The 11,914-nt window shown below is 44.2% G+C and overlaps 2 protein-coding genes across 2 annotated transcripts; one reads left to right on the top strand and one right to left on the bottom strand.

The window, feature by feature from the left end:
* Positions 1–1,001: 1,001 nt before the first annotated feature.
* On the top strand, positions 1,002–7,663 carry PHALS_01316 (Transcription factor IIB; the record flags this gene model as incomplete). The annotated part of the gene is made up of 6 exons (XM_024715689.1): positions 1,002–1,104; positions 1,165–4,898; positions 5,019–6,958; positions 7,018–7,184; positions 7,253–7,560; positions 7,628–7,663. 6 exons carry the CDS (start codon positions 1,002–1,004, stop codon positions 7,661–7,663), a joined length of 6,288 nt encoding a protein of 2,095 aa, XP_024581362.1.
* A 139-nt stretch (positions 7,664–7,802) lies between these two features.
* PHALS_01315 (3 5-cyclic nucleotide phosphodiesterase family protein) lies at positions 7,803–10,058 on the bottom strand (the record flags this gene model as incomplete). Its single annotated transcript, XM_024715688.1, has 1 exon — positions 7,803–10,058. The coding sequence occupies one exon, from the start codon at positions 10,056–10,058 to the stop codon at positions 7,803–7,805; it is 2,256 nt and encodes a 751-aa protein (XP_024581361.1).
* Between the last annotated feature and the right edge of the window lie 1,856 nt (positions 10,059–11,914).

The following is an 11,914-nucleotide window of genomic DNA, read 5'->3' as shown; positions in this document are numbered from 1 at the left end:
AAACAAGAATACGGTATGTGGCTAGGTAGCCAGTAGTTATGCATGTATTTAGATTTTATTATATCTATTAAGTATATTTAGGAAAATCTAAACTTTTAAAATTAGAATAAAAAACAAATAAAAATCAGTTGGAATTTAAACCAAAGAGTCGATTAGCCTTGGGAAGGAAATAATCACTCTTGATAAAAGCGGATTGCGATCCGCTAATCATACTTGGTTCTTGTAAAGAACGAAAGGTCGGTAACCTAAAGTACGCTTCTTTAAGTGCTAAGCTACGACAGCCCCGCTGCAGTTTGAGTCTTCTACTCGACCTGATACTGCATAGTGGAATTCACAGGCGTGGAAAAGGCCCAACAAAAGTGGCTTTTGAAGGGTCTTGAATGCTGTAGATTTTGGAAAACGTAGTGACAATCATCTCAAGTGGGGTTTGTAAGCAGGACCAGAAAGGCAATGAATGTGGCGGACGTCGATGCGTCGCGTATCAAGGAAGGGCCATAACTAAGGACATCAGTCTGATAAATTTGCAATTTGCAGACCCATCGTATCCAATTCATGGAGCTGTAAGAGATCATTTTTGCGCAAAGTGCGGCGAGCCCCTCGGTGGAGTAACAACCACGACTTGCCTACGCAGAATGCTTCCTGATTGATCACGTGTCAGTATTCTAGAAACACTATTGGGCGGAATTAGATTTAAGAGCATTTTCAGTTAAGTTTGTCAAAATTCCTGCGCTGCTTTTGTCTGTGAATATTATTACAATTATTATTGTTTTGACCCTTTCAAAACACGATTTTTGCACAACTACGACCATATCAGCTGTGGGTATTTTTTTTGTGGTTCCAGCGCTTAGACGCCACACAACCCCCACAAGTCGCACACCCGAGTGGACACGTGTGCCAAATTGTGGCACCGATTTGCGCCAGTCGAAGCAGGTCAAAACGCAGCTCTAAACATGTTCGCTCCTCTCATGCGTCCACTAATCTAGTGCTACTGATAGAAATAAATGGCGACCAAGAGAGGCTTGGCAGACAAGAATTTCTCTGTTCAGTGTAATAATAACGAGACAACTGTTAATGCTCCTGACGAGATCCCAATTCAAGTCACATGTACCGCTTTATCAGACTGCATTGGTTCTACCACTATAGCTAGCAATGTTCCACTCCTAGACCCAAACACGATACCGGAAGCTCAAGAATCCACGACAATAACAAGCCAGATGGACGGTTTAAGTGTACCTATCCAACACCGAAGTGGCAACATGGCCGTGTCAGCTTCATTGACGACGCAATTGGTAGTCGCACCAGAGTTTGAGACGGTTCATGACTCATGGGAGGCATTGGATGAAGCGTTGAAAATTTACGGGAAGAATTCGTACCAACTTTATGTCATTCGCTCTACCACATCCGTGAAACGCCGTAATATCAAGATTCAAGAAAGTTCCGGAAAAGGAAGTCTTACTCCTAAAGTCGGTACGTTCAAGAGGGCGAGGATCGAACTCGGTATGATCTCAAGTAACCACGAGATGGATCTTGCTGGTGAGAAAACTCTAATCCCAGAACGTTATCAATGGTATTCCAAATCGCTTAAGTGTACGCACGGATGGAAAAATCGCTATCGTGGTACAGGAAAGCGTGGTTCGGGAGTAGTGCGCTCGACCAGTTGCCCAGCGAAAATGTGCGTGACTTTGCAGCATCGTGGAAGTGGTCCTGACGATTGGAAAGTGGTGGTGACGAAGCATGTACGGACTCACAACCATCAATTGTCAAAAGAGTTGTATCTATATTACACGGAAAACCGGCGCATTTATGACCCTGACCTGCTTGCAGCAAAGCCATCTATCGATTTTGAAAATGCGAACCTTTCCTCGTTTATCGATCCGGCTTATCAGCGATCGGGCCTCTCTAAGGGCATCCAGCAACAGGTTTCATCAATCTATTCTGTGCCAGATTCATCGTCAACTGGAGTTGTTATTGACAGCCGAACAAATATGCAACGGATTCCGGACTCCGACAACAGCTTCGAAAGCCAGCCGCGCACGACTTCAGCTGCTACAAATACACCGATGCCGCCTTTGGGTACGATGATTTTGACGCCAGGAACGATACCTTCGACAGCAATGGATGGAGGCGGCTACTGTGTACCCCGTGTATCGGTAAAGGTACATACATGCTGGAAAACATTTCACGATTACATTGCACAATACGCGTTTGATACATCTCAAATTTATCGCACTCGATCGACAGTGTCAGTTGCTGCTCGGAACGCCAAAATTCTTGCATCAATAGCTGCAAAAACAGTAGACGAAGGTCATGATGTGGCAAGCTATGTGAATTATACCACAGCCGCTCCAAAGTCACGTTTGATTCCTGATGAGTGCAAATGGTTTTCGAAACTGCTTATTTGCACGTATGGCTGGAAGCGCAGAGGGCGAAGTAATGCCTCACAACAATGCGAGCAGGACGATAGACCTTGTCCAGCTATGCTGCTGGCTAGGATGGAGCGCAATGTCAACGGGAACTGGCGTGTTATCATCAATCGTCAAGTGGTAGAACATAACCATCGATTAGGCCGCCAAATTGACGATCCTGGTGCTACATACCACGAGCCTCTTGGTGAACTTGCTGGCATGCTATCGCATGAGCAGCCATATGATTCAACTACGGTACCACCGACATCCAGTGCAGATCCTTCTTCATTGATAGAGTTGCAAACAATTTCGACACAATCTGGAGTTGTCGATACACAAACAGACGTTGATGAGACACAACCCTCACCGTTAAATCAGCGCGAAATCGTCGTGCGGGTGCCTCGACTCCAGTCAATATTTAGCTCTTGGGATGATTTTCATGCAAGCCTTAGAATTTACTCAAACGCTACGTATCAGCTCTATCGTACTAGAACGACCAGCTCAGTCAAAGGACGAAACAAAAAGATTGCTCAAATGAAAAGCAAAAGCGAGGAGATTGATGACAAAAATGACACTGATAGTGATTTGGATACACCGCTAGATGAAGTCAATGCAACACGCAAGATTCCGGAATCTTGGAGATGGTACTCAAAGACATTAACGTGCACACATGGCTGGAAGGAGCGGCACCGTGGTACAGGAAAACGCAACGCACATGGTGTGCGCTCTACTGCGTGTCCTGTAAAGATCTGTGCTACCGTTCAGCATCTGACTCCATCCACAATGCTGGAAAAGGACGCTATGTCGGCTGCGAGCAAAGAGGTGACGTCAGAAAGTTGCTGGCGTGTGGTCGTGACAAAACATATTGTTGATCATAACCACAATTTGTCTCGGGAATTGTACCAGCACTATTGTGAAAACCGTCGGATATATGACCCAGAGCTTCTCGCGATTGATACGTCAAATACCAGCATTGTCACGACCCATAAAACGGGTAGCTCGAGCTTACAGAAGCATGATGGCATGGTTACTGATGCGGATAGACCAAATATTCAATCCAATGAAAGTCAATTGCATCCTAAAAGTGTGCTCTCGATGCAGCTCGAAGCTGGGTTGGCAGAAGCGGTGAACCAAGCACATCTTTTAAGCTTGTCTGGTATTAATCAATCTACGAGTTTTGGCATGAGTGGAGTGCCAGCATCCCTTGCCAGCGCCTCGATTGCACAGCAGACCGTCCCGTCAGTTGTTCTGCTTCCGTATAGCTCTACTATCTCTTACCTTCCTACTCAAGCGCAAACTTCACAGCAAGGATTGCTACAACAGCAACACGAAGTGCAACAACAACATACCCAACCAGCATTCATGAATGCTGAAAATATTGGACAACATAGCGCCACTGTGGCTTCCAATGCCATAAATTCAGCCAATGTTGTGCTGTTTAACAATTCAGGAATGACAGTGACGAGCACATTACCCCCTTCTGGTTCAAGCGTTATTTCTAGAGCATGTCGGGTTCACGGATCGTCAGTTGGAACGGATGATGGAACAATGGGTTTCACTGATAATCAAGCTACACAGTGCTCGTGTTTTCGAATTGCAGGAGGTGGCAACTACGTGACAATTGTCCCTGCTAGCGAGCCCATGGGATCCACAGATACTTTGGTAAATTCTGATGAAGATGCGAAAATGTTTGCAGAGACTGACGGAGTCTGGCAGCCATCTTCGAAGCTCGAGATTGAAAAGGTGACGACAGAGAGTGGAGCCACAATTTGGCGTGTACCTCGAATATTGCGGCGATATCCAACTTGGGATATATTTCACAAATATTTAGATACGTACTCTATTGCTACATTTCAACTATATCGCGTGCGCACGACGTATTCCGTACGCTCACGTAACATTCGCCTTCGGCAATTGGCTGCTAGTCGAGGTCTTGTGGTGCGCGAAGGTGGAAATGATGATGCAAGCGAGACGGAACAAGAAGGGGATCATGGCATCTCACGAGCACATTTAGTGCCAGAAGAGTACGATTGGTACTCAAAAACTTTTCTCTGCACGCATGGTTGGAAACGTCGAAGTCGAGGGCGTGGACAACGTCTGAGTCACAATGTTCGAGCCACAGAATGCCCCGCAAAAGTGTGTGCCACTCTACAGCGCACGGATGGATCAAGCAACTGGAGTGTCGTTGTTACAAAACACTTGGCCGAGCATAATCACGAATTATCGGAAGCACTGTACCAACAGTACTCTGAAGTACGTCGTGTACGTGACCCAGCAGTGCTCGCACGAGCAGAGCATCTCTGGCGAACTGGAGCGACACGTCGTCGCGTATTTGAGTTTTTGAAAGAGCAGTCTCCAAATCAATTAATTCTCATGAAAGACGTGCATAACCTTGTGCAGCGATGGCAGACTCAAGAGCGCCGTCCAAGACTAGAAGGCGAGTCTGAGACTCAGAGCCATGTCTACGTACAACAACCAGGATCGAAGCCAATGGTCTCAAGTCCTCATGATGATACAAATACATCATGGTTGTAATCTAGCCTATTTTCTTTTCTTAAGCAAATTAAATGGAAACTTGATGTGGTGAACGGACATGCTTCTTGCTATTTGTAGAGCATTGTTCAGTTAGAAATGACATATTTTCAAGGTGGTGACTTTATTGAGCTCTTAAGTGCGCAGGGCAAGTCGCCAGCTGCTGCATGGAAGATTCAAGGTAAAGTTTCGAAAACGTTTGACAAAGGGATCAAAGGCAACGTGTTTCTTTTTGATGGCAATGCTGAAACCAAAATGCAATTGCCTAAAACGACGTCGTGCTCTCTTGGATTGACCCAACGGTTTGTTCTTTTGCAGCTTTTCGTGCCATTTACGCGGTCATTGTCCGTGGAAATGTGCTTTGCTGATGTTCAAAAAGTGCGTCGTCGATTCGTCATTGCGTCAGCTTTTCGCGAGCTGGTACAAACGACGCTGCATGTGCAATTGCCACTGACTACAACCGACGTGCCTCGAGATGAATGGGTAAACCTTGTGTTCGATCTTCAAACGTTAGCGGCATTGCATTTTCCAACTACAAAGTATCGCTCTTTGGAGTCAATAAGCGTGAGTGGAACCTGCCGACTCAAGCGCATTTTCACCATGAAAGATGCTCCCACTCCATCAATTGGCTCACAATTTGATAGTTACGCTGACAGTCGAGAAATTCCACGACAGTTTGGCTTTTCAGCAAAAAAGCATGGATCTAATGACCTTCAACCCGTTATTACGCTCTATTTCGCCGAAACGGCTTCATCTGTCGGTAGAATCAAAGGCTTAGCCGTCCCCGCGAAAACCAGTAGAAAAGCTAGTGTTCAACGAAGGGAAAGTGTTCACACACGTCAACAGACGGATAGCACTAAATCACATTCGCGTGCGCTGACTACAGATTCTATGCAAGAGCCGCAATTGAATTTTGATGAAGACTCAAATAGTCGACGAGAGAGCTATCGAAGAGATCGTGGACTTTCATCGCGTGAACATAATCGAGTTGTCAAAGTAGATGAAAGCTCTGTGAAGAAGGAACGTAAAGACAAGTCGTTTGAGGATTTCAAGCGATCATCCTTTGAGATGAAAGAAGAGGAGATCCTAGCTGCAACTTCTCCAGAATGTCGCAGTGCAGATGAATTTCATCGGTTCGGTAATGGCCATTCTCATGTAGTCGAATCGTCATCTACTAGCCGTTGTCATTCTGAAACTGAACCTGAAAATCTACGTCAATCAATCTTAGGAGAAATTCAGCAGAAGATTGCAATATTAGAAGCGCAGGATGAACAAAATGATCAACGCGACCAGAAACTATTTCTTCGTCATACGTCCATTCACAGTGGCGAGTGGCACCTTCAGCAGCTTCAAGATGAAGATATGATCGATAGGAGTCTGCTGTCAGATGACGAAGATGACGATCTTCAACTAAGCGTATCGTGGCGACGAGAACTGCGTGAAGCAAATGCACATGAGTCATCGTCGTCTTTTACACTGGCGCAAGACAGCAAGGACAAGGAAAAAATGTCTGCTAGCGACTTGAACGAGAAATCAATCTTTGCTTTTCCACGATTGATGGAGCCTCAAAGTGTATCTACTGCGAAACAGTCTGATTTTGATTTACTGCAAGATTGCAAGCCCTCACTGGGCCACGAAGAGCGAGATAAATTTACCATCAAATCTGTTACTCAGCTTGAAAGTCAGGATGTATGCGAATTTACAAATGAAGATGACGACGATGATCTGGAGCTCTTAAATCTCCTAGCAGCCAAACGGCTTAAGAGACAGCTCACATTACAAGAACCATCAACGAGTGGTGAAAATGGCACGTATTTCCATCAGATAAGTCAAAGTTCTCTATCAAAAGATGCTGATCAGATGAATAAGGTTAGAGACAGCATTCAATTGGTAGAATCATCGTGTAGTCCGCCAAGTATCGTAGCCAAAAACGGAGCTAGTTTGCATGCTGCATCATATATCGAAAAAAATCAAGGCGATGGCGAAAGCGAGGATGATTTGAATGGGCTTTCGATCGACTTGTACGTGACGCAATTTAAATACGTTTATATCTATCACGGATCATCATTATTTTTGACAGAACCAACGAGCTTCGTGTCAGCGCAGATCATGGACATAACACAAAATGTGAAGAGAACATTACAATTGAACTCAGCCCAGCTAATTCTTATACAGACAAAATTAATTTCGAGAACGCAAACCTCAATGACAAAGACCTTGATGACAAAGATTCCAGCTTCGATTTTGGTTTGGTTTGATATTGTTAACTCGCTTTAAGTTTTAATTATTGACACTCAATATTGTCGTGTTTTCAGCGGATCTTGTCGACAAAGCCGACTCCATTGATAGCCGTAATGAAGATGAGATTAAAGAGGACCACATCATAGCCAATTCAACAATTCAGGAGAAGTCAGCATTTAGTAAACGACAATATGTTCCAGCGTCCCCACGGACAATAAAGCCAATTGCGTTTCCAATGATCAAGTCGCCTCAAACTTTTCGAAACAATCAAGTACGCGATATAACTCCGACTCGTTCGACGGATGTTTCGTCGTCATTGTCTTCTCGTCGACTACAAAGTTTGCTTGAATCAACAGATTGGAATGCCGAACTGGATGCTCAGGTAAGTCGCTCCACAGATTCAAGTAGTCTACATCGCTCGACTTTAAAGGCTAACATTCAACGACCAGAGCAAACGTCATCGTCTCATTCTCAGCCATCTTTGACTTCGTCTGTAGAGCTAGTGTATGATCCAATTCTGCGCTGCTACTATGATCCTGTCGCCAATAAATACTATGCGTTAGCAAATTAATCCCTTTCTAGCCAATTTATCGATCTTCAGCTTTTTATTCTATACGATCGCTTTCATCCATCGTCAGTCCCAAGCAGCAAAGTAGAGACATGACGGCGTGTTCGAGGCGATATTGGTTCCTCTGGGATCGTGCCCTGCGTTATATTCTCGCGCTGCTTTTGCAGATCTCGAATCAAGTCCTTGATCATGTGTGGCTTAAAATCATCCGATAGCGAGGCCCAAAATTCACGATTCGCGAGCAAAGTGCGATATCCCACTGTATTCAAATTAACGAGTATTTGCGCCCAAACACTGAAAAGCGGCGAAACAATGAAGTCAGCAAACCCCACCTGCATTTTTTTAATCACAATTGTATCTCGGTCCATAAAAGGCGATACTGGTAATCCAAGTTGTTTCTCCATATCACCCTGCACGAAAAACTCTTCTACAACGCGGTCAGTCCAGCGCAACATCGTTTCACGCTCTTTCGCTGGATTAGACACGTCACATGTGTGAAGAATCATCTTGAGCAGCAATTTCTTGTCACCAACATTCCTCACCAACACAGCACCTTCGTCAAGCGCAGCAGACAAGATATTTGTCTTAAATAAAGCAACATCTTCGAAATGTTTGGCCATGTCAGTTGCCAAAACCATTTGGATAATCATATCCCGAGCATACTTGAAATCCTCGGGCGATAGTTGTCCTAACACATTACGCTCCGGATTCTTCATCACTAAAAAAGATTGAGCCACATGGTAGTTTTCAAGCACGGCATGGTCATTGTATCGTAAAGCAACTTCAGATGCTGTCGAAATGTGGAAGCCATTGTTAAAGCCATCATGCATAAAATCGTGTACTCCGGCTGCAATGAGTGAGATTGCACGATCGAGTGGACGTAAAAATGGCTGCAATTCCGGTTGAATGAGGAAATAGTGCACCGTTTGCATCACATCGGCTGCATGTATAGCATTATGATACGGATTTGAGGCGATATATCCGCTTTGAATCTCAAGCAGAAAGTTGACAAGTAAAGTGCTTTCAATGTTTAGAGCTTGGCAAGGTGCGTCACGGAGGAGGTGGTGACCAATGTAACTCAATGCATTCCCACCCGAGACAATTTGCACTCGAAAGACATCAAAGTCCCAGGAGCTAACACTTTGTAAAAGATTTTGCAGTTCGAAATTGGATCGAGAATCCATTGCTGGCAACAGGTCTCGCATTGTCGTCCCGCGATTGCTGTGAGAAAAGGAACGTTGATGAGAATGTCGATGGGAAGACATTGAGGTGGCGTCCCGCCCGTCTGAGCTTCTACGAGAATCCATTGCATCCTCCTCGGAGCTCGAACTTCCAATAGATGAGCGACGACGTTTTCGATTCGAACTAATCTCATCTTCAGCTGAAGTATCAGGCAATACTTTGCTCATATCATTTCCTCGTAAAATTTCACCTCGCAACCAATTTTGTGTATCGTCATCGACACCTTCTACTGCTAATAATTCTGCATTTGCATCGTAAAGCCGATTATTTTTAATTACGTCAATCGCAAAATCCAAACCATCTCGCAACGACGGTCGAATAGCAGGATGGAACCTTAATTCATTCAAAACTCGCAGCACATGCTCCACTGGTGATGTAATCGCTCCTTTGTTCAAGTGCATGAGATTCATAAATTTCGATCGCTGTTTAACACGCTCAAATACGACAAGAACTCGAAGTATTCGTAAGATTACGCGTAATCGTAAAATCTTGACTAAAATCGACGATGTGGTGCCCATTGCTGCCAGAACTCCCAAGACAAAGCTTACAACAATAACAAGTGCGTCAAATAATGCCCATACATCACTTAAAAAGTGTAAACCGTATGCAAACACTTTTAAAAAGATTTCTATAAGCAATATGGAGCCGACTGTGACGTCAGTCACGTCAATTGCAAGTTTGTACGACGCCAATGCATCATCGGCCATCGTGAGCTGCACTGTGACAAACACACCGTAGAACAAAACAATCATGACGAAAAAGAGTTCGACACTCAGCAGGCGCATAAAGTCCCCAACTGCTAGACGGAAACGTTGGAGTGTACGCACGTGCACGACGCTGCTTTGCCTCCTTGCTGTAAGTTCATTGCCACCAGCGCCACGTCGCCTACGCGTGACAAGAGACTGCGTACGATTACCGTCTGCGGGCGCAACAGCACGCGACCGTCGCTCACCATACGGAGAGCGATGCAAGAAGCGCGACAAGCTTTGACGTTTAGGTTTGCACGCATGCGTCGGCGGATGAGCCGGAATGGATGGTAAAGGCACGGACGGCGACGACTCACCCGACATGAACGTGCGATGGTGAAAGGTCTCAGCGTGGTAGACGACGCACGGAAGCGTGCTGGAGACGTTGCGAATTGGCTCGAAGGTAGGAAGGTCGGAAGTTGCCTTTATGTTAAGTATAGATGGTTACGTACGAAGAGACGCAAAAAGAACGTTTGCGCTGAAAGGACACAAAAACTTACGGGGGGCATGAGTACAAGTGTGGACGCTTGGCAGATGAGGCGGGGCAGGTGGCACGAATCTTACCCTAACACTATATGGAACAATACAATTATTGTAACGGACTGTGGAGTCTTTACACATTTGTCTTAGTCTTGTGACAATATCCTTGTCTTAACATTTACAAAGTTTTCAGAAATGTAAAATTTACTTGGTACTTTCACTGCAGATTTTGCTAAAAGCTAGAAAGTAGCTCGTTCATTAAAACAAGCACGTTAACTTCTAAGAAGAGCAATTACATTAAGCCAAATTTGCTAATTTTGTCTGAATTGTCAGTTAGCTCTAGTAACTTCTGGTTATTTCTAGTCAACCATTGAAAATAGATCATCTGAAAGCTAATTCAGTATTTTTTCCAACTAAAAGAAGGGCTGGACATTGAAGTTATCTTCTTTTTTGAATTGTTGCTGCGGCTCGTTGCAGGCTGTACAGACCCCTTCTTTTGCTTTGCCCTGCTGTAGCACTTGCTTCTATGCAAGTTGATGACTATACGCTGGTAACTAATAACCCATGGGTCTATCTGAAATTTCTTGTTTCAGTTTAGACTCACTTTGCATACGCAATGCAGTTTTGTGTCACACCTTACTTCTGGCACTAATGACTTTTAGCTCTTTGGTACGTATATGGCGTACGCACACATTACATTATTGTCACTATAGTGCCTCAGAATAAGAACGAGGCTTATATGTGCCGAAGTGAGAACCATGACGAACCATCTAATTTACACTAGGAAGATGGGACTCAGTAACGGAAAAGTCCGGGAAAAGTGGGCTGCTAAATTCAGACTAGGCAATACATAGAGTCTTACTGTTGAAAATTGTGAAGGCAAATAGTTAGTATAGTTTTAACCTGCCACATATCTATATTTGGATCTCTCTTGAAATTAAACGCAAAAGTGGTCTACTTATAAGATAGGTTTTTGGTTCTGCTTTTGAGCGAAGTGTACCGGCTCAACCTCATTGCGGTGTCCATCCGGATTGTTTGTGCAGCTGGAATACCATGCACGGTAAGATGTGACTTAAAGAATTGGCGTTAACAAATGCACAAAGATTTAAGCGCGTGTGCTCCAGCAAAGTGTAATGGTATTTAACTAACACATATAGTTGGATTTGTTGCTATATATGCTATTGGTAAGTGTAAACTTGTATAGAAGATGGCAAAAAGCGAACTAAAACACATATAAGATCCTAAACACGCTACTATGAGCTAGCTCTAAGAATATTACTTTTTACCTGACTTATCTTGACCAATAATCGACTACCATTAGGTTTGTAATGGATATGTCCAACCATAACAGTAATTGTGACCATGATCTAATCCTTATAGCGTCATTCACACGTATTCAGTGGCGTTGCAGCGGGGATGCCGCAGCTTTGCGCTTAGAGAAGCGTAATTTAGGTCACCGACCTTACTTTTTGCACAAGAACCAGTACGAGTGTAGCGGATCGCAACCCGCTACCTCCAAAAGTAGTTAGAACATTGTTCCAATGCTAGTAAACTCTTCTGTTTTAAATGTAAACTTATTTGGTTCATCTGCGGCAAAGACGCCTAATTTTAAATGTATAGATTTTCCTAAATATATAGAGTAAAATCTAATTACGTGCATAACTACTGGCTACCCAGCCACGTACCGTATTCTTATTCGA

The sequence above is a fragment of the Plasmopara halstedii genome, assembly GCF_900000015.1.
Source record: "Plasmopara halstedii genome assembly, contig: Scaffold_1343, whole genome shotgun sequence".
NCBI lineage: Eukaryota > Oomycota > Peronosporomycetes > Peronosporales > Peronosporaceae > Plasmopara > Plasmopara halstedii.
This window is presented reverse-complemented; position numbering and strand designations above follow the sequence as displayed.